The following is a 20,327-nucleotide window of genomic DNA, read 5'->3' on the forward strand; positions in this document are numbered from 1 at the left end:
GGGAGCTCCACAATTTGTTTCCAAAGGTGCCTTTGCCTCAGATACCCCTCTTAAAGCTCTGCCTGCCTGGTGGGGTTGTAAATATAGAAACATAAGCCCTGGAGGTTTTTTTTTTTCTCCAAACATGTCCCTCCCATCGTAGCATCATCTGTGCAATTCCTCCAGCTGCTCCTATACATGGTATGACCTTTTTTTCTGCTTCCCTTGCTTCTCCCTCCATCCCCCTCCCGCCCTGTCTCTGCTGCCCTTCCCTGCCCAGCGCAGGGAGTCTGGGGCCAATCGGCTCCTCCAGACGATCAAATGTCACTATAAGTTGAGAGCTGCATCACCTTGGGACGCTTGCAGATCCCAGCCCACCCGTCCCCTTCGGCAGGGAGCTCAGCACTTCTCTCTGCTCCTCCCAGGTAAGCAGAAGCCCCTGCAAGGGATGCTGCTGTGGGGGGTAAAACCACAGAGGGGCTGAGCCTTGGTTTGAATGGAGGAGGAGGGGAGGGTTGGGGTCCATAGGATCTGGGATCCAGCACAGGATCCGAAGGAAAACGCACTTTTCTTTCCTAGATTTGGCTGGGCATCCCACAAGGCTTGTGTCACCTGCAGAGATTTGGGTGCTCTGAACTCTCAAGGATTGGTGGTGGGAGAAAAGACCCTTCTAAAACCAAGGTGTAGGGCTGGGAATGAAGTGGCATTTCTTGGGGCAGTTGGGAAAACTTCTCTTCAGCAGTGGGAAGGAAGCACTGACCTTCCTTGCCTTGTCACCCAGAGAAAGGGACAGCCCAGGCAGGAGGGATGATGGGCAGGACCACTGAGGAGCTGCTGGCAGGCGAGGATGGCTGTGGGGTGTGGGGCTAGAGGGAGACCTGAGAAACACAAATGCGGTCATGGAAAACTTCCCCCTCTCACAGAAAAGAAGAAAATTGGGAGACAGGCAAGAGGAGGGGGTTAAATGCAGAGCAGTGATGGGATGCAAGCTTCAAACCCCTGCGCTTTGCTGGCCTGCCCACCTGGTGTGGGTGACTCTCCCCTGCGTGGGGGGCATCTCTGCCACCAGCCTGCAGCTGCCCTGCTGGGCAGAGCTCCTTGCTTTTGAGGGGTGGGGTGTGCGTGTATCCTGCAAAGGCAGGAGTGTCACCAGCACAGGTGGCTCTGATGCCAGCAGTTTGGGTGGGAGCTGTGCTGCTGGTGTGGGGGAGCTCAGGCGAGGCCATAGGCTATTGCTGGGGCAAGCATCCGACCCTTGTGGGAGCGAGACCAGGGAAAAGGCAGGGGATGTAAGCTAAGCATGGTTGTTGTCTTTTAGTCCTCTGTCTCAGTCTTCTTGTTGCTAGCAAATTCCATGCAGGGATCAAACAGATCCTATCGCCCCAAAGATGAAGATAAAGGGTACATTTTGGGGCAGGGAATGGGGATTTTGCTATCTGTCGGTGGAGCCTGCAGCAGCGCTTGGGTCCTTCTACCCTGTTTCAGGAGCAGCGTTGCAGTGGGTGCTTTGCTCTCCAGACCCCAGGGAGAGAAACGCTTTCTGCTGGAAAGTACTGAGCAGTTCAGAAACACAGAGAAGGCAAAGGGAAGGAAGAAATATATATTAAAAAAAGTATATGTATATATTTATATATTTAATAGATATATATAATACATTTTTTAAAATATATATGTATGTATATAAAAACCCAGATGCAATGGGTTTGCAGTGGCTCCTGCTGGGAAAGCATGGCCATGTGGTGCTTGGTGGATCATACCACTAGTCCTCGCCTGATAGCTGTCCCTGCCAAGTCCCATCACCTGCACATGGCCACTTTTGTCCTCCCCCCTTTCAGTACAGCTCCTGCTACCTTGCCTCCCTTGTATGGCCTGGCTTGGGAGGGGATGATTGACAGAAGGGTTATTTCCAGGGATGGCCTGGAGGTGCAAGGCAGCCCATTCCCCCTCCTGGGTGCATTCTCAGCTGCTAAGAGGCTTCTTGGGATGTGCTGCCTCTGCTCTTTCAGCTGAGGGCAGGAGCATTTGGGGCCAAAAGGGATGGGGCATTCCTGCCCACCTGGAGCTGAGGAGGATTGGGGTATTTGTCCTTCCTGCCATGACCCGCTTAGCTTGAACAAAATGCAAAACATAACCTTTGCATTCACCTTTGAGGAGTGGGAACAGGCAGGAAATTTTTGGTCTGCTGAAACTTTCCTATGTGTTTTGATTTCCTTCCAGATGGTGGGCAGTATTAACTAATTGATTTTATTACATCCTTAAACCTCAGTCAAGACCAGACCCTATTTTTCTGCCACTGTACAAACAAAACCCAGTTATTGCCTTAAGGTGCTAACAGCCTTAATCTTAGGCTGCATTTGCTGCGTGTAAAGTGATTTCCACCAAAGGGTAATCCTGAGCCAGCTGGAGACTTTCCATTGCCTTCAGCAAACTTAATCCTAACTGCAAAAAATACTGCTTTTAGCAGATTGCTTGCTTTATGGCCTTTTGGATGTAAATATGGTTTGGTTTTGTTGGCTGCTTTGATGACGGAGTTAGCTACGTGGACAGTGCTGGGCATCAAAGAGCCTTTCTCATCTCAGGTGGCTGTTGCTATGATGGTTTGCATTTTCCCCCTGGCTTTGATGGCCCACATGGCTTTTGAATGCCATGAAGTGGACAGACACCTTGCTGTTCTTGAGGAGAGACATTTTTGGCTTTCCAGCCAGGGCAGTGGCAGTCAGCTACAGCCTTAAATGCCAGCTCCTCCCGACGGAATGACAAAACTTGGCTGAATGTTTGGCCCTTGCAAGGCTGAAATCTGCATTCCCCCCCCGCCCCCCGGATTTTTTTGTGCCCCCTGCCCTAGCCTGTGGGGTTTCTGTGTCTGGCTCATCTCTGCACAGAGTCTGCCAATGCACTTGTTATTAATTCATTTTATCCAGGGCCCAGAAAACCCGTCAGGGCTGGGGTCTTATGGTGTCAGGGATGCTGGCATTCTTGCTGGGCTTTTATAGCATGCGGACAGATGCCATGTGAAATCCCATTCGCGTTTGCAGTGCTTGGATTAACAAATATGGAAGGGTGTAGGGGAACAGCCAATGTGACAACTCTCGGCAAGATGTCCTTAGAGCTAAACTGGAGACTAGATGAGCTCATTCCAGTAACTGTTAATGGAAAGCCTGATTGCAAAGACTCCCGTTGACTTCAATTGCCTTGGAAAGAACAGCATGTGCTGCGTTACGTGCCTACCCTACACTGAACAGACGTTCGCTCTCTGTATGCATACGCAGGGCTTTTGAGCTGATTTCTTCTCCAGCACTGAGCAGTATTACTCTTCTCACTGGAGTGAGAGGGAAGAAGAGTTTAGCCCAAAGTCCTTTAAGTCCTTTTTTTTCCTCCTCCACCTTTGGAGAAGGAAGTCTGGGTTTATAAATTAAAAGCAGAATCTGTGGGAGGACTGGCCATTGCCCTGAGTCTTTATAGATCATGCATTTTGGAAGAAGCCAACAGCTGGGCATCTGGCAGGTTCCCTCTATGGGCTTTTGCCAGGAGAAGCCCTACTGTCCTGCTGCATAAACCAACATACTGTCAAGCATTATTACTAATAGCTTGAATAATTTTTGGAGGCTAAAATGAGATTGCAAACCTGCTAGCCACTGTGCAGGTAGCAACTGGAAGTCTTTATCCTGAAGATTTGATGATCTAGATAAAAAAGACCAGGGGAAAGAGACCAGAGGTGTTGTAGCATCCAAGTTAGTAACAGAAGAAGTAGCAGGAATCAATGCAGCAGAAAAGCCTTTTGCAGAGTTGAAATTCCTCCCAGATTCCTCCTGCCTGGTGGGATTAGAGTCCCCAAAGTACTCCTTGGGATGGCTGTTGCACTTGAGGAGTAGGCAATCACAGCTACCAAAGTAAAAGCAGCCTGGGACCAAGAGATCACTGAACCCAAATCTCATGTGTCCTAGCAGTAGATCACTCTCCCATCCAGCTACTCAGATCGTGTCATAACACAGCCATTGCTGACACTACTTCCAGGGCAATGCTGAATTTCAGAAAGAGGATAAATGAGGAACCAGAAGAAAAAATGCTGGCTGTTTATTGCTGCTTAGAACATGGGGGGTTTAAATCCTGTTGGTGTTAACGTGTGGTGCCCAGGCTCATTGCTGGGGAATGGAGAGAATCCCTTATAGGGCAGGGTTGGAGCCTATGGGATTACTGCCTTCCTCTGAAATAGAAAGCTGCCGAGCTGCAGTTGTTCCTTTTGAACCTAAGTCAGCCCACCTGCTCCTTCAAGACATCTCTCATATATCAGCTGAGTAATGAAGTCAGGAAAGTCATGGTTTGGGTTTCCCAATGAGGAGGAGCCTGGCTTTCTAATTTAAGACCGGCTGTGGATTGGGAGGAAGTTTTGGGGGCCCCTTCCCCACCTCCTCCCCTGGCCTCAGGGCAGCTGATGCTTTTAGGTAGAGCCATAACTTTGTACAACTGCCATCACCGAACCCAGCGCAGCGTGCAACGTTACCACGATGCTCCCCAAATAGCAGTGCTGCTCCCTCTGATTCCATCTGAGACTCTGATACACACATTTGGGGTCCAGCAAAGATCAGCAGAGTGGCCATATCCATCCCTCGCACTTTCCCGGCTGCAGGGTTCTGCGGGCGGTGGTCTGCAGGCAGCCCTGACTCGGGCTGTGCAGAAATGCAAGCCATGACAGCGCCGTGGATGGGTTCGTTTCTGCCCCGTGGTGCGAAGACTGGTTGCAATAAATATACCTGGTTATACTGATATGAATTGCCTAACCAGGCATGTGGCCAGTTTTCATCTTGCACTAATCAATAGATAATTGTCCATGCATTCACCAGCTGTATAAACCAGACACACTTTTGGGTGCTGACGAATGAGTAGTTATCTCTGGGTATATTGGTAGTTTCAGTTACTTTTTTTGTTAGCTCTGACTAATGCTTTGGAGCTGGTGCCTTCCCACTTGTGGTAGCATAAAAGAAGGAAAAATTTCTCTGATCTTGCTGGAGCGATGGAAATGTCAGATGGGTGTGAGAGGACACCCTGGCCTGCGCCCATATCCCTGAGCTCTGGAGGATTTGTAACTTAAACCCAGGTTCAGTCTTCCCCCCTGGGCCTGCCTGTGGGAAGGAGCTGAGTTGACAGGGCATGTCTTTCCAGATGATCTTTTCCTCTTCCCCTCTCCTTCTCCTCTGACCTGCCTGGCAAAGGTCTGTGCTGCTCCCAAAATGGCAGTGGTGGTGGGGGATTGGCTGCGGTGTGGGAAAGCAGGTGCCTGGCTTTTTCGTCCTCAAATGTCAACCCACCTGCTCCTGCCTTGGCAGTTTTTAGGAGGCACTCTCACTAATAACACCTTTTTTTTTTTTTCCTTCTCTTCATCTTTTGTCTAGAAACTCACTGCCAACATGTCTGATACCGAGGAAGTGTAAGTAGAGAAAAAGCCGCCTGCATGTTCGTCTCTTCAGCTTGGCTCCACGCAGCGAAGCGAGGGCATCCCCACGGGGAGGAGGGACTGGGTGCCGCTCTGTGCACAGCCTGAAGCCCCCCGTGGCACTGGGGAAGGGCCGTGTTGGCTTTGAGTGTCACAGGGTCCATCAAAGTTCACTTGATACCCTCCCTGTCCAACACAAGATGTCCCCCAAACACCTCCACCCAGCTCAGCCTGTCCTCAGTGGCTGTGGCCCTACACCTGGAGGAGGGGGAATAAACCACAGTGTGGTGGAGGAGCCGCTTTCTGCCCTGATTTAACAAATCTAGAGTAATATGACCAAACCCAATGGAGTTATTTGATGTTTATGCATCTATAGATACAGAGGGGAGATTTAGGGCAATCGTGGGATTAGAGGCATCAGGGACAGACCTGCAGTGGTCACTTAGCCCCCTTCTCTGCTACAAGGGAGGCTCAGCTCAACCTGTGCCATTTTGTCCAGCCTGCTCTTAAAAAAAATATTTCCAAAGATGTGATTTGGCACCTTTTTCAGGCAATCTCTAACAAACACCTCCCTCGTTTAGGGTCTGGCCCCAGGGCTGCTCTGGGGTTTGGGTTCCAAGCAAGGTGATGGTAGAGCAGGAGAAGCTGGCAAGGTGGGGGCAAAGAGTAGGAACAGACCGCAAAACTGATGTTGCTACAGCCATGGGACAAACATTGACCAGCATCTGGTTTATGCCAAATTTTTATTAGACAGCCCTAGGGTTCAGGGAGCCTGTAGCACATCTGGGTTGGCGTGGGCCGTTGGCTGCAGGCTGGCTTGAGGTCCAACTTCATCAGCCCCTGCACAGCGCTCACGTGTGGGTATCGTGTTATAGCCCTGTGGTGGTAGGATTATTCCTGGATATGGATCCATAGCCACCTTCAGAATCAGCAGCACTATTTAAAATAAAACCCAAACCCAGTTACTTTACTACTCTTAAAACCAAATGGCTCCTGGAAGAGCAGAGGGAGAATGGGGGAAAGAAGAAACAGCAGACTTTAAACAACAGTGCATTGGGTTGCTTCAGCACATGGTTTAAAGCTTGGCGATAATATGGAGTGGAAGACATATTTATCTAGTTTCAATAACCTTTTTTCCTCTCTCGCAGGGAGCAAGGAGAGGGTAAGTCTTAAATCTGTCTCTAATTGCTTCCATGCAAGCCTGCAGCATTCGCTGGCCGTGTCCGTGTTCTCCTTTCTGCCCATTGTTGAGATGTTAACAAAAAGTGCCGCTACGGTTAGACAAATCTGAGGTTTCTTTTTTGTGCATCTGTCCGTCTGACTGTCACCAGGTTCCGGTGATTTTACACTACTTGTAGCACTTTGGCAGTCTTCGTCCTGCAGGCAGCCCTTAGGGTTTCAGCGCCACATTGATGCCCTGGTTGCAGGGGACGCTGCTAGTTTTTGTAGGGGCACTGCCATCTGCTGGCAATTTACTTTGAGGCTTTTGTATATGTAATATTTTCTGGTTTAAAACATAAAACCCCACAATATATATAAGCAATAAACATAAACCATTTTTTTCTTTGCTGTTTTTTCTTATACTCGGAGGCCCTCTCTGCCACCTTTTTCCTTCTGTGTGTGTACACCTGAGTTCCCATTGCCCAAGAAAAAATTCAGTACAATATCGCCTTCCTCCCCTTTTTATACCTCCTCTTTTTTCTCAAAGTAATTTTATTTGTTATTTTACTTGCTGATTTGGAAGCGGCCTCTCAGAGACCATCTTGCCCGGCATGCCTGTGAGTGCAAAGGGCTCTGCCATGGGTAATGTCCTACTGATGCATCAAGGCTGATGGTTGATTTGTCTGCTCTTTTTTTTTTCCCTCTCCCCTACTTCAATGCAGAGGAGTACGAAGAAGAAGGTAACAAAAAAACTTGGAACGTAATTTATCTTTCTTTGATTCTTCGTCCTGCTTTTTCCTTGTCTGTATTTCACCCTTCTCTTTGGCGCTTGCCGCTAAAGGTGATCTGAAACACTTGATCAGTAAATCAGTCGGAAATCATAAAACAGGCTGTTAGGCCATGAGGTGCAGAGCCTTCACGTTACGGTGAAATACAGTATTTCTATGAGCTGTAGGGGATGGTTGTGAAGCTGGGAGCTAACCTGTCCGTAAACTCGGAGCATTTTAGAGCAGGAACTGGCGCAGAGCCCACACAATGTATCATCAGGGAAATCCTGCCATTCTCATTTTGGCCACATCCACGGACTGAGTTTAAATTCTGAAATTGAAAAGAGCAGCAGGTTGCCCAGCTCCTGAGGAGCACCTGACAGGGTGCTGCCGAGGATGGAAAAGGTGAGGCAGAGTACCGACTGGCAAAGATGAAGTTTTTTAATGCGCCTTTAGCTGGCAAAAGGTGATTTGACAAGCTGCGAGAGACAGAGTGCTGATCTGGAAGGATGGAGCATGAAAAGCCCTTTTCACCCGAGTTGTTTCAGCTTTTGTAGGCAGCAGGGAGAGGAAGATTTTGGAGATGTATTGCTGTCTTTGTTGGGCACTTTTGACACATTGGCTTCAGTTCAGGCGAACGTAGCTGCCGGTTGTTGTCCTTCATTTTCCCAAGGTGTCTTGGACAGAGATGAGGGCCAAACTCTGGGGCTTTCTCCCAGGATCTGCCCTTAGTGTCCAAGACATCTTCTAAGGGGTCAAGAGCAAAACCTTTACTGGGAGGTGGAATATTTGCACGTGGAGGGTATGAAACCAGCTCTGAGACAGACTTGCCCCTGTGTGGAAATGTCCATTTGGGGATTTTATATACAGCTTTTTTTTTTTTCTCCCCACGGATTCCCCCAAATTGTTGCAACTGGCTAATTCTTATCAGTGGTGGTGGGAACAGAGGTGCAACTGTGGCCATGCTGAGAGTAGTTCCTGCCCTAAGGTACATTATCCTTCTGTCTCTAATTCCCCCAGCATTGCTTCTGAGGGGATCACAGGCTCAAAAAAAGAAAGAAAATAAAGACACCAAATGGGTTGTAGGGCTGCCTTCAGTCATCATCGTGTCTCTAGTCCCGCCCGGAGGGGCAGAGCCGGGGAAGTGAAAGTGCTATTCATGCTCCATCCTTCATGCCTTGTCAAATGTCCAAAGAGTAAATAAAGGGTGTTGCTTCTACAAGACAAGCCTTACTTAAAGGAGAAGCATTTCTTGCCTTTCTCCTTACTTTCCTAACTGTCCACCTTTGGGTTTCAAAAATTTAACGATTAATATGAAATCAATAGGCAGGTTATGTCATACTTTTTTAATCTGCATGACTGTTTCCTCTGAGGTGCATCTTCTCCTTGCTCCCCACTTTTGCTTGGCCTTTGTGTCCTCTTCCAAAGTCATCCATTTCCTTTCCATATAACTTTTCTCCATCACTGTCTAACCACTTTTTTCTCCAGACCTTAGCTCACCCCAATACCAGTTTCTAACAGTTTTCTGTTTTCATTTTCCTGCTTGCTGTTGCTTCTTGTTCCATGACACTTGCCACCTGAAGCTCAGGAAGAAGGTATGTGACATGGTTTCTGCTTTCTTTCTCTCTCAGTGTGGAGGAAGAATGTGTGTGAAGAAATCCAGAGCAAATGGTTCACACCCAGTGGCTGGGACTCGGTCCCAAGCCACAGACATCAATGCAATGATGGACATTGATGTCACTTATTGAGCTGGTAGGAAAATGGGCCTCATTTTTTGTTTAAAAAAAAACAAAACAAAGCATTTGTGTGTGTATATAAAAAAATAAATAAAATACATGCATATATAAACCCCAATGTATATAATATACACACATATATATGATTTATATATATATCTATATGTGTATATATGTATACACATGTATGTATATGGAAGCGAATATATATATATGTATTTGTTTTGGTCTACCTTTTTTACTGAACTATTTTACTTTTTTTTTTTTTTGGTCACAACAGTGTCAATTCCTCTCCTTTGCCTCTAAAAGCTTAGATTTTTAAAAGGGAGGGGGACACCCTGCAAAGTTTATATCCTTCTGTTGAAATTCAAGAATTAAATTCTTGGAAATTTCAAAAATTGATACACATTGGTGAAAATTTTTCGCCATTTGAGAAAAAGATCTAAAACTAAAGAAATTCAGCAATTTTATTTTTGGTTGAAAATTCACCAAAAGTCAGTTGTAGGAAATTTTAGCCAGCTCTAATAAATAATAAAATATTGGATGCCTTTTTTATGTGGTTTTCATTTGTGGTCGTATTCCCATATTTCAGTGACATTTATAACCCTGTAATATGCTCATAAAAATGTTATTTTTAATTCTCTCTCACCCTGTAATTCCATCATTGTGTATTCTTACCCCTAACGGCCTGGGAGCTTGGCAAACCTCAAGAATGTTCCAATAAGATATTTCTCACTTTAATTTCTCTCCTCCTGTTCCCTTTGCTGCATGACATTTCCCACCACAGAAGAGGTTCAAGAAGAAGGTACGTAAAACAGCTTCTCAGCCCCCCTTTTTCCTGCAGCAGGGCTTGGTGCTGATGTGTGCCTCAATTTTGGAAGGTGGTAGAAGAAAGCAAGAGGCAAGAGAAAGATGCTGGGACAAACAATCTGCAGGCAGAGGGCTTTTCTTGTCCCTTGCACAAGTTTCAGAGGGTGCCCCATGTCCTTGAGTATCTGTGTGGACACCTCTGCTCCGGTTTTGGGGAGGGAGCAGCATGGGAGATGCAGATACCATCCCTTCATCCAAGCCACAGCAGGCTCTGAGGCTGATTTTTAGCCCTAGGTGTTTTTAACTCCTGCCACGGAACAGCTGGGGTCTGGCTAGAAAGGTTTCTCTCAGGTGTCAACTGGTTTCTCCTATGTAGCTTGGCAGATAATGGTCGGATGGATTTTTGAAATAAAAATCCATCTGTGATAAGGTATGTGTGTAGCCGTATGTTACATAGTACATATTCTATAATATGTAATATTATATATAGTACATTGTATATATTATAAGTTTGTAGACTATAATATATCATATTATATATAATATAAATAATAATACTGCAGAATGCAGATCTTATTAATTATATCTATGTAGACTCTGGCAAGTAACTCCAGCTGGATCCCCACACTGCATGCAGCATTTGCAAGGTGGGATAGGCAGGGCAGAAGAGGGGCTGGAACAGAAACTCACCCTTTGCACTTGAGAAGTCTGAGACACGTTGCTCTGGGTACGAAGAGCCAAAGGGTGTGTTGGTTCCACATTTGCAAAGCTTGGTATATTTGAAACAAGGGTAAACCTGTTTATAATGCCATGGGAGACCCGCTCTGAGCGGTTTGCAGGGTTTTTACAGCATCCAGGTCCTGAAGGTTTTACATTTCTTGTACCTGTGTGTGCTTTGGTTGCCTGTCTCCATTTCATCTTCTCTTCTGTTTCTCTATTTCATACCCCCTGTGGTTTTTTAGACCCCCCTGTTGCATTCACACACTCTTTAGTCTAACTTTTCTCGTTTTCCATCTTGTTGCTCTTGCTTTCCTCCATGTCCCACTTGACGAAGCTCATGAAGCAGGTATGTGCTGTTGCCTTCCGAATTGCTCCCCGCTGTCTCCTTGGCCGTGGGGGGGGATTCAAGCATGGTGTGAGAGGAGCAGGACCCAGTTACTTTGCCTTATGGCTTCTGTTGTCCTTGCTTTCCACCTCTCCTCCATGACTGGCTCTGCTGCAGGCTAACACATGGGAATGGTCTCGGTGCAAGGTCCGACAGACGTTGGCTTGGTGGTAACCCAGCCTCTCTGCCGCTCCTGCCGTGTGCAGAGCTTCCCATAAAGCCCATCCGGGCAATGGCAGGAGGTTGTTCCTCTAAAATGGGAATTGGAGAGAAATTTCAGCACGTATTTGAGCTTACTGGGAAATTTTCCCTCTCCAATGTGTCTTTTGCCTCATCGCCTCTCATGGTGAAGTTGTTTCCCAACCACATATGCCTCAAATTCCTTCCCTTCCTAGCCATTAGTGAATCCTTTACTGGGATAAAACTTTCCCCTCTGGCTTAACAGAGTTTTCAACCTGTGTAATATCAGCCCATGTAATAATGTGTTTCTCCTCATGTTCCTTTGCATCCTGTCCTGTGGCTCTTCCCACCTAAAGAAGCTCAGGAGGAAGGTATGTGACAGGACCCCTGAATTCCCATCTTTCAGAGTAAGCTCTGGTTTAGCCAGTAAGCCGTAAGATGGTAAAAGGAAACAGCAGTTAAAAATAGGCATATTAATATAGAACAAAACTTGCTCCCATTTTGTTTTTTGTACTCTCTTCCTTCATGTTCTGTCTTGACATTGAATGCACTGGCGATGCTGTGTGGTAACTGTTGCATAAAAAAAAAGTATCAAAACCGCTGGGAAATGTAAACCTCTTAAAAGGATGAAGGTTGAAAGCCTTCGCTCTGAGACTGGTTGGGTCTCCCTGGGAAGCTTATTTTGGACCATTCGGGGTGGGTCAGGCCTCTGGCTGATGTGCAGATGTGCCCATGATTGGTCTGGTGCTACAGCAGCTGCCGATGCTGCAGCTGCGGAGAGGATTTGCACCCCTTTACCGGGCTGACATTCTTACGATAGCCTTTCCACATGTCCTTTTTTCAGTTTAAACTCTGTTGTATAAAGCAACTGGTAATAATTTTGGTGCTTTAGCTTTGCAGATGATTAAAGATGGTTTTCTTCTTCATGCTATAGACTTTCTAGACTACTGTCTCACGGTAGTACGTGCAGCCACGTGCCACCAAAAAGCTGCTGGCATCAGGTTGTAAATCCACTTGGGAGAGCGTCAAAGTTGTGAAACAGCATGCTGCTCTGGGCTTTATGCAGGACTCCAGGAATGTGCATATAAGACAAATGTCATCTGATGCAGAGACTTAAATCAGCTTTATGTTTTTAATCTCTCAGACCATTTGTACCCTTACTTCCAGTAGTGCTTTTCACATCCATATTCGTTTTATTTCCTTGCAATATATTCTCAGGATTTCCCTCCCTGTCCATTTTGTATGAGTGAAAAGTTATTCCGATGTTTCTAACGCTCTTGTCTTCCTTTGCATTTTGCTCTGTGACTCTTCCCACCCGCTAAAGCTCATGAGGAAGGTATGTGCCATGACTTGTGAATTCCTCTGTTTCTGACTGGAGTGGTAACACGTGCAGGAATTCTGGAGGTGGTTGAAGAGGAGACAATGCAAAAATATCCTCTGCATGCTCACTGACGGCTGCTTCGCTCTCATAGGATAAGCAGTGTGATGAGTAATAAGTACTAACCGCTGTTTTGAAAAAAATGCCCGAAGCACAGGCTGGGCATTGCTTACATATTCTCCAGTGCCCTGATGTCTCTAACCATGCTATCCGTATGGATACCAGTTGGTACAGGGACAGTGCTCCCAAAAGCATTTCCTCTATGCCATGCACCGGGGCTGGAGGTGGGACAGCCGTGCCCTGTGGCAATGCCACATCCCTTGGTCAAGTGTACCTCTTCCTCCTGTCCCCCTGCCACTGTGCCGAGAAAAAACTCACCTTTGTAGCAATGTATGCTGATGTGGAGAGACTTACATCTGAAGTCATGAGCAACAAGTGACACTGTGTCATACCTAGTTTTCTGTTGGGCTAAGGATTAGACCAAGTGGCATCGTTTTGGTTGCAGCATATTTGCAGAAAATGCCAATTCAGAGAAAAGATGTAGTTGCATGCTTTTTCCTTAACTATTGGGTATGTTTCTGGGTTAATGTGCATTATGCAAAAACGTGGGGTAGCAGGGTTGCATTTTTGCTTGATTTTATAATGTGAATTGAAGTCCAGATCTGGTAAGACAATCTGTGTGATCAGCAAAATAGTAGGTCATGCTTATTAAAGCATCAGCCTGCCAGCCCAAACCCATTTACCTTTCAATTGCCCTTCTGCCTCCCCCTCTCTGCATGTCCAGCTAGGCTTTCATCGGATACTTTATCCTGCAGGTCGGAGAGCAGTAACATGTTAATACTTACCTTCCCACATTGGTGTGCGGCTCTACACACCAGTGGTGAAATCCTGAGCACTAAGGAAATCAATGCCAGCTCCTCCGAGCCCACTGATTTCTGCAGAGGCTGGGATTTCTATGCACATGAATAAGAACAGATTGTTTATAGCCTTTTTGCACATTCAAACCTATGGGTAATGGACTTGATTTAAATACAAGCAAATATTTTTGTCAACTAAAGGCTACCAATGGCACTTGATTTATAACATTATGAATAATGTTAGTCATCTGTATCTCTTCTCTCCCAACATCCCCTGTCCTACCCCTCCATGATTTTCTAATTGACATCCATATGTGCCCTCTATTTCTCTTTTAATCTTATTAATGGTTTTTATCCCTCTAATCCCTCCATCCTGGCTAAAAAAAGTGTAAGGTTTTTTTAATCATCCTCTGTTTCTTGCTCTAATTCTTTTATCTTTCTTTGCATCTCCTTCCTTGCTACTTCCCTCTTAAAGAAGTCCATGAACCAGGTATGTGACTTCTGAATTCCTCTGCGTCAATCTGAAGGGTTATTGTGTGCTGGAAATTCAGTTGCGCTTGGCAATTTCACAATTGGGTCATGTTCTGAATTGGGACAAACTGGAAACTTTTCAAACAACAACAAAAAAAGGAAGAATGCCTTGTTTGGCAGCTATTGAAAATTATTTTTTTTATTTAGTTGAAACAAAACATTTTGTTCAACATTTTTTTTTCCTATTTCCTCTATGGAAGATTTCCAAATTTTGAAATGAAAATTCTATTTTAGATGCTTCTGAAGCATTGACTTTATGGATAATGTGGTGTATATAGTGTAACGCAAGAACAAATCTGGAATGAGAGATTGTCACAAGGCAAAAAATGAAAAGGTTTTTTCTGGAGATGTTAATATCTATGCAACATTTTATGGTTGTGAAACTTTCTTTTTTTTAAACCAAAATCTTAGCTAAATCTACATGAGTTTTGAAATATTGAAATTTAATTGAAACTATGATTTCTGTTGGAAAATGATACCAGCAACTCTAATATTATACTCAGGAATTCAAAGATGGTGGAAGAAAACAGATAAAAATCAAATATTAATGATAAACTGTAACTTGCAGCTTCCTTACACCTTCCACCAGTAATAATTTCCTCTGCTCTGTGATGCATAATAATGAGGATAAAGGCTAACTGTTGCATGAAAAATGTAATAACATTTTTGTAAACAAATATCTCTGTGTATAAGCTGTAATAATAGCCACTGACTGGACTCAGATCCATCCTGACACTGTGTATGGGAACATTATAATGTTTACTCTCTGGAAAAGCAGCCATTGAACTTGGAGCGTCCTCTAAAGTGTTTGTGAAAATTATTCTGTGCCATTTGGAGTAGCTTTATTAAAGTAGTCACATCTCAACAGCCGCCCATCCCAGCTATTTCACTCTGCTGTCCGCAGAGGGAGACCAGCCTCTTAGTTTAGATGAGATCAGTACTTTTGCCAGGGTTGAAGTGAGTGAGGTGAAAGCTGTCCGATTGATTTTTGCATGACTTAACACTTCAACATCCATCTGTGAGCTGCTTCTCATTTCCCCCCTGTTCTCGACACTTCTTCGTTCATGTCCTTTTCTTCTCCTTTTAACCATATTCATTCTTGTCTGTTAGCTGCTCCTAAGGTTTTTCTGACCTTGGTTTGCACAAGTTAAAGGTCACTGCTACCATCCCAGCTGCTTTCCCTGCCTCTGTACCTCTTTTCCCTGGTATTTATTGAACTGCCATTCACTACTTGAGTGTCGGTCTTAAGCTTTGACATACATATGAGCTTGAAATTTGTGCAAAGCACCAGGTATTAACAGAATCTGATTAACAATAAAGCCATACCTACAGCCTCCCCATGTTTTCTTTTCCCTCTGTAACATGAAGCATAACAAAAAGGAAAGTTTATAAAGAAGATGTAAATATAACAAGCTTAGAAGAAAACTTCTATGTCAGAGGGAGACCGTCCCAGCTTTTCATATCACTGTATGATTATTTAGTTTCTCTGTTATTAATGCTGTCTTTGTCTAACACATCTTCTAAGTCATAGCTGTGGCCCGCACAAGTTCAGAGTTATTGCTGTTGTGCAGTTCTTGCTCTAATTCCTTTATTTTTCTTTGCTGACACTTTCCACCTAACCAAGCGCATGTATATGACATCTAAATTCCTATGTATTAATCTGAAGCATTCCTGTACATAGGAATTTGAAGTTGTTGAAGAAAACCAGTCATGAAGAATCAATCCATTCTTAAGATTCCCTAAAATTTATTTTCCCTATAGGAAAGTATACTTATTGTTTGTAACTGAAGAGTCACCTTCTAAGAAGCTTAGAAGAAACACTTTAGTGCCCCTGAAACCATTTAGGGCTGTGACTATACTGCAGCCGGGTCAGTGAGCAGGTACCCGAGCTGCAGAAGCACAAGCTGCTTGCACTCGCAGGTATTGCCTGCAGCAGGATCCTGGCACGCAGGCTTGAGCAGTTTCTACTCCTTTGCAGCAGAGACAAGCCCTGTGTAGACCTGAATATTTCCAGTTCTGCAGAGCTAAGCCCCAAATCTGCCAGTGGATGTTCTTAGATGGTGGAGCTTCAAGTGCAAGCAGAGATACATCCAAAGCAGTACTTCCTTGCAGTAACTCTCATATCCCCATACTGCTCTGACAGCTAAAAGGGCATGTGCATAGCTGAAACACAGGTACCACTGCACACTTGTAAAATGCTCTTCTTGAGTATGTTTTCTTTCAAATTTAAGGATCACCAGTGTTACTACAATTGCCCACTGTTTATATAGTTGCATGATTTAAACCATTGCAATTCATCAACATTCAAATTCCCTTTATCTTTCATTTCTATGGCATCTCCTCCATGTCTACTTCACATTCCATTGTAATTACTCTCCTTTTCCACTCTTATTAACACCCTATCCCTGTAACCTAGTCTGCAAATGATACCCTTCAACCCTGTCTTACCAAAGTTTGAGGTGATCCCCTCCTGAATAACTTATTTCTAATTCTTTTATCTTCCTTTCCTATGATTTTCCCCTGACACTTCCTACTAAATGAAGCCCCCCCTCCAGGTATGTGATTTAACTTCTAAACTCCCCAGTGTCTGTCCGCTGGGATGGTGTGTGTGGGAAGTGAATACAACGTGACAGGAGATAACAAACTATCTGTTAATGCTAGCTTGTAACTTGCATGCCTTTGGGGTGGTTGCTATTTTTTTAGTTTAATTTTTTTTTTCCTCAGTAAAGTGTAATCAGCAGTAAGGAGGAGGAAGCTTACCTGTTGCATGAAAATTTTACTAAAAACTAGGGCAACACATATACTACTGTGAAAGAGTAGCTCAGCAAAAAGTGTCCTTGTGGAATGGGTTAAATTCTGCACTGTGATACGAGAATGAATGTTTCTTCCTATAGGGAAAGCTTCGTTTCAAATCTTGGGGCAGAATTTGACCCATTAACTGTAACAGGCAATATAAATGCTGTGAGATTTTGCATTATTTTTATGCCTGCTTTGCAAAATATTCAGTGGCATGTGTATGGCTGAAAAGCAAAATCTGCCCTGCAAATGCACATTGCTGATCGATTCTCGCTTCGCCAAAAAAACTAGAAGAATGAAATGTAGACCTGCACAGACTTTTAATGAACCTTTTCTTCCTATGAAGTAATCTGTTCATAATTCTACATTGCAAATGGATGTGAAGAACAGCAGGAGATTTATATAGACATCAAAGTTGTCTTCAAGGAAGAAAACGGCCTAAGCCATAGATCTAGAAAAGAGAACTGAGCTTCTTTGAAAGTTAGCTAACGTTGATGATGAGTTACAGCAGGTATTTCAGTAGGTTTCCAAACCACACTGTGTTTATTTCAAATGACTGAAATATTGCTGTAGAAAAGGACGGATCCAACAGTGCTTTGAGAGTGCTGACTATGTTCATGTGCATATTTCAAATGAAGGTAAACCTTGGTACACTGTGCTGTCAGGTTGTGCTTTATGTCATGTAATGCTCAGGTTTTTTTAAGTATCGTACTATTATCGTAAATCTGCCTGTTTCAGCTGACTGAATTCCTTTCCTGTCCTGTGACTTCTGTTTATGTGCTGTTTATTTCAAATGTAATTAATTTATTTTACCTCAGGTTTACTTCTTAACTTTGCTTCTTTCTTCCCTCTTCCTCTCTGCCCCTCTTCCCCTTTGGCTCAAAAGCTCTTTTGGTGTGTGAAATAACAGGTTTCTCGTTCTCATTCTCTTATTTTCCATCGCATCTTGTTCCATGACACTTCACACCTGAAGTTCATGAGCCAGGTATGTGACATGACTTCTGATTTACTCCACCTAGTTGCAACACAAGAGTGTATGTGTGTGACAGAGAGAACAGGAGTCCTGGGTTGGTAGAAGAGAACAAAACAAGAGAAACAAATATTAACCAAGATGATCACTTGCAGCCCTTTTCTCCTTTAATCTCCATGCTTACTACTACTTTAACCTTACAGCATCTTTAACTCCTGACAGCCTCTCCAGATACCTTTTCTCCCTGGCTTAATTCACTAATTCCTTTATTTTCTTTTCTTCCTTTATCCCCCTCCCCCCTTCATGCATTCCCTGGTCTCTTTCTCAGGCTTCCAAGAGCTTTAAATATCTGTTCTGTTTTTGTTTTTGTTTGTTTTTTTTCTTCTCTATTTCCTGTCTTTCCATCACTGCTTGCACCATGACACCAACAGAGGAAGCCCCTGAAGAAGGTATGTGATGCATCTACAGACTCTCACCTTTTTTCTCTTTCAGTGCTGAGGAAACAGTGTTAAAAACACTGACCTTGTTCAAGAGCAAAGAGAGCACGGGAGGGAAAAGGTCTCTCTGGATAGCTTTGGATGAACATGGAGAAAAGGGCTGTATGTTTGCCAAATCATATCACCAAAAAGGTCTTTTTTTCTTCTTGTTCCATCTCTAGAGAGTCCAAGGTTCCCAGCGTAGCAGGGAGGGAGTGGGGACAGTTGCTCTTAGGAGAACAATGCTGGTTGTGGATTGACTACTATGCTGCTTCTCTTTTGCTTTTATCCTTCAACCTACAGCTGATGAAGGCGGCGAATTCTATGATGGTAGCTTGGTGTTGTCTTAGGACAACAAAGTTACCTTTCTAACATCTCACCCTTTTTTCCGTATTTGTTTTTGTCCCTCACTTGATTTTAAACTCAGGAACTGGGCTAAAACATCTCTGCCACGAAGAATCGCTCACTGTGCATATCCAGTCACCCTTGGGGAGTCACTGTTGCACTGAGAAGCCTGTACATCCTCATTAGGATAGTAGATGGTGAAAACCAAGCTCTAGAAGCTTGCTCTGGACTTGTCTTTTAGCTAGAACCTATCGTGTCATAGGTTTCATCGGCAAGCCTTCTCTATCCTCCCAAAAATCAGGAAAGTATCTCTTAAATCATAGTGGCATGCTTGAAAATGGAGCTGAGCCCTGCATAGACATGCCTTTCTCACCCAACCTTAGAAGGTCATGGTCTCCAGGACTGAATCTACAGATATTTAAACTTCTGCTCCAGCCATTCACTTAAAATTGTGCTAAACATCAAGCATGTGAATAAATTTATTCAGACTGGTGGGGCAGGCCATGGGCTTAAGATAGCGTGTTCATAATAACTTGGTTGAGTGGGTGCTGGAGCACATAGGTGGGCACAAGGCTGATGTGAAAGGACCAAATCTAAATGTTTGCAGAGTCAGTTTTGCTCTTGTATGTGTGTAAGATAACTTAGCCCCCCTGGGCCAAATTCAAAACCAGTTTAAATGTATAGACTGACTCACAGGCTTTTACAGGCCTTTGAAGTAGCTTGGTTGTGTTCTGACTGCCCCAATCCCTAAAACACCTGGCCAGCTGTTTTGAAAGACAAAGCCCAGTGCCACTTGAAACCACCCTGCATTGTCTCCGTTTCCTTGTTTTGTAATTTTTTGTTGTTGTTGTTTGTTTGTTTTAATTTTGCTCATTTTTCAGGCTTTTTCCTTATTTAGGGAAATACGCTGAGGACCTTTCTAAGCCCCTCTCTCTCCTTTTTTTTCTCTTTCTTTCCTTTTATTTTTAATAGCATATTAATTTTTTTTTCCCCCCAAGGACACAGTGTGAGTTAGATATGTTGCTTCTGAAAAGTGGGATTAGGGGAGGATGTTTAGGGATTTCTGAATGAAGTAAAGGCAGTTCAGATGGATTCATAGAGAAGGGGAGCACTGTGTGAATATCTCATAGATTGCGCAGGAGAAAGCAAGGTTGTAATTATGGTGGTGTGTACTCTCCCTGTGCTAACCCTTTTGGAAACCAGAAACTCAGAAACTGTCTAACCACCAGGGCAGTGAACTTGGATTTCCAGTGGCTCTTGCCTTCTTCTGGCAGGGTTGTATGTGGGGATTTTGTCACGGTCCCATGGTTCATTGGCAGAATAACCAGAATGTCAGTCAAAATCTGCCATAGGAACAGGAATTTGCTATGACAATTCCTGCTTGTCAACCAATTTTGGACCAGTTCCTTGACTCAGTGTCATGAAAGAAGGGGCATTTCAAAATAAATCACAACCATGGGCTGCTTTTGGTGCATACAGTATGGACCAATGCTGGGTCATGCACTGCAAAGGACAGATTTATTACTGTTTATTTTTTAATAAAGGCTCCTATTTCTTTGTTATCCCCTTTTCTGGTTTTCTGGAGGTACCTTTAAATATTCTAACTACAATTTCTTATTTCAAGACCTACTAACCTTAATTTTTCCTTTTATTTTTACAATTGTTTGTTGGTTTAATTAAGTTTAAAGAGCTGATGTGGCAGCTGAAACTAAATTTGCAGTTTTTGACAGACAGATGTCGATCCTGGCAACCAAGGTCAACAAACAAAACCAGTTATTTCCTGTCTACTTCCCCCGCCCCCACCC

General features: G+C 44.2%; 1 protein-coding gene across 6 annotated transcripts in view; it reads left to right on the forward strand.

Moving 5' to 3' along the window:
* The first annotated feature begins 305 nt into the window (after window positions 1-305).
* The window catches only part of TNNT3 (troponin T type 3 (skeletal, fast)), a 31,855-nt gene continuing 11,833 nt past the window's right edge, over window positions 306-20,327 (forward strand). The window contains exons 1-10 of one of the 6 annotated variants that reach the window (XM_010566006.1): window positions 306-404; window positions 5,370-5,404; window positions 6,559-6,572; window positions 7,294-7,311; window positions 8,922-8,933; window positions 9,862-9,879; window positions 11,526-11,540; window positions 13,880-13,894; window positions 16,479-16,490; window positions 17,705-17,716. In XM_010566006.1, coding sequence (XP_010564308.1) covers window positions 5,385-5,404; window positions 6,559-6,572; window positions 7,294-7,311; window positions 8,922-8,933; window positions 9,862-9,879; window positions 11,526-11,540; window positions 13,880-13,894; window positions 16,479-16,490; window positions 17,705-17,716 — 136 coding nt within the window. In that variant the 5' untranslated portion in view covers window positions 306-404; window positions 5,370-5,384. Of the gene's footprint in view, window positions 405-5,369; window positions 5,405-6,558; window positions 6,573-7,293; window positions 7,312-8,921; window positions 8,934-9,861; window positions 9,880-11,525; window positions 11,541-13,879; window positions 13,895-16,478; window positions 16,491-17,704; window positions 17,717-18,132; window positions 18,151-20,327 lie in introns of those variants that run through there. The other 5 variants (XM_010566007.1, XM_010566008.1, XM_010566010.1 and 2 more) reach the window with 5 other exon arrangements.

This window comes from Haliaeetus leucocephalus, unplaced genomic scaffold (assembly GCF_000737465.1).
Source record: "Haliaeetus leucocephalus isolate CR32 unplaced genomic scaffold, Haliaeetus_leucocephalus-4.0 Scaffold200, whole genome shotgun sequence".
Lineage (NCBI taxonomy): Eukaryota > Metazoa > Chordata > Aves > Accipitriformes > Accipitridae > Haliaeetus > Haliaeetus leucocephalus.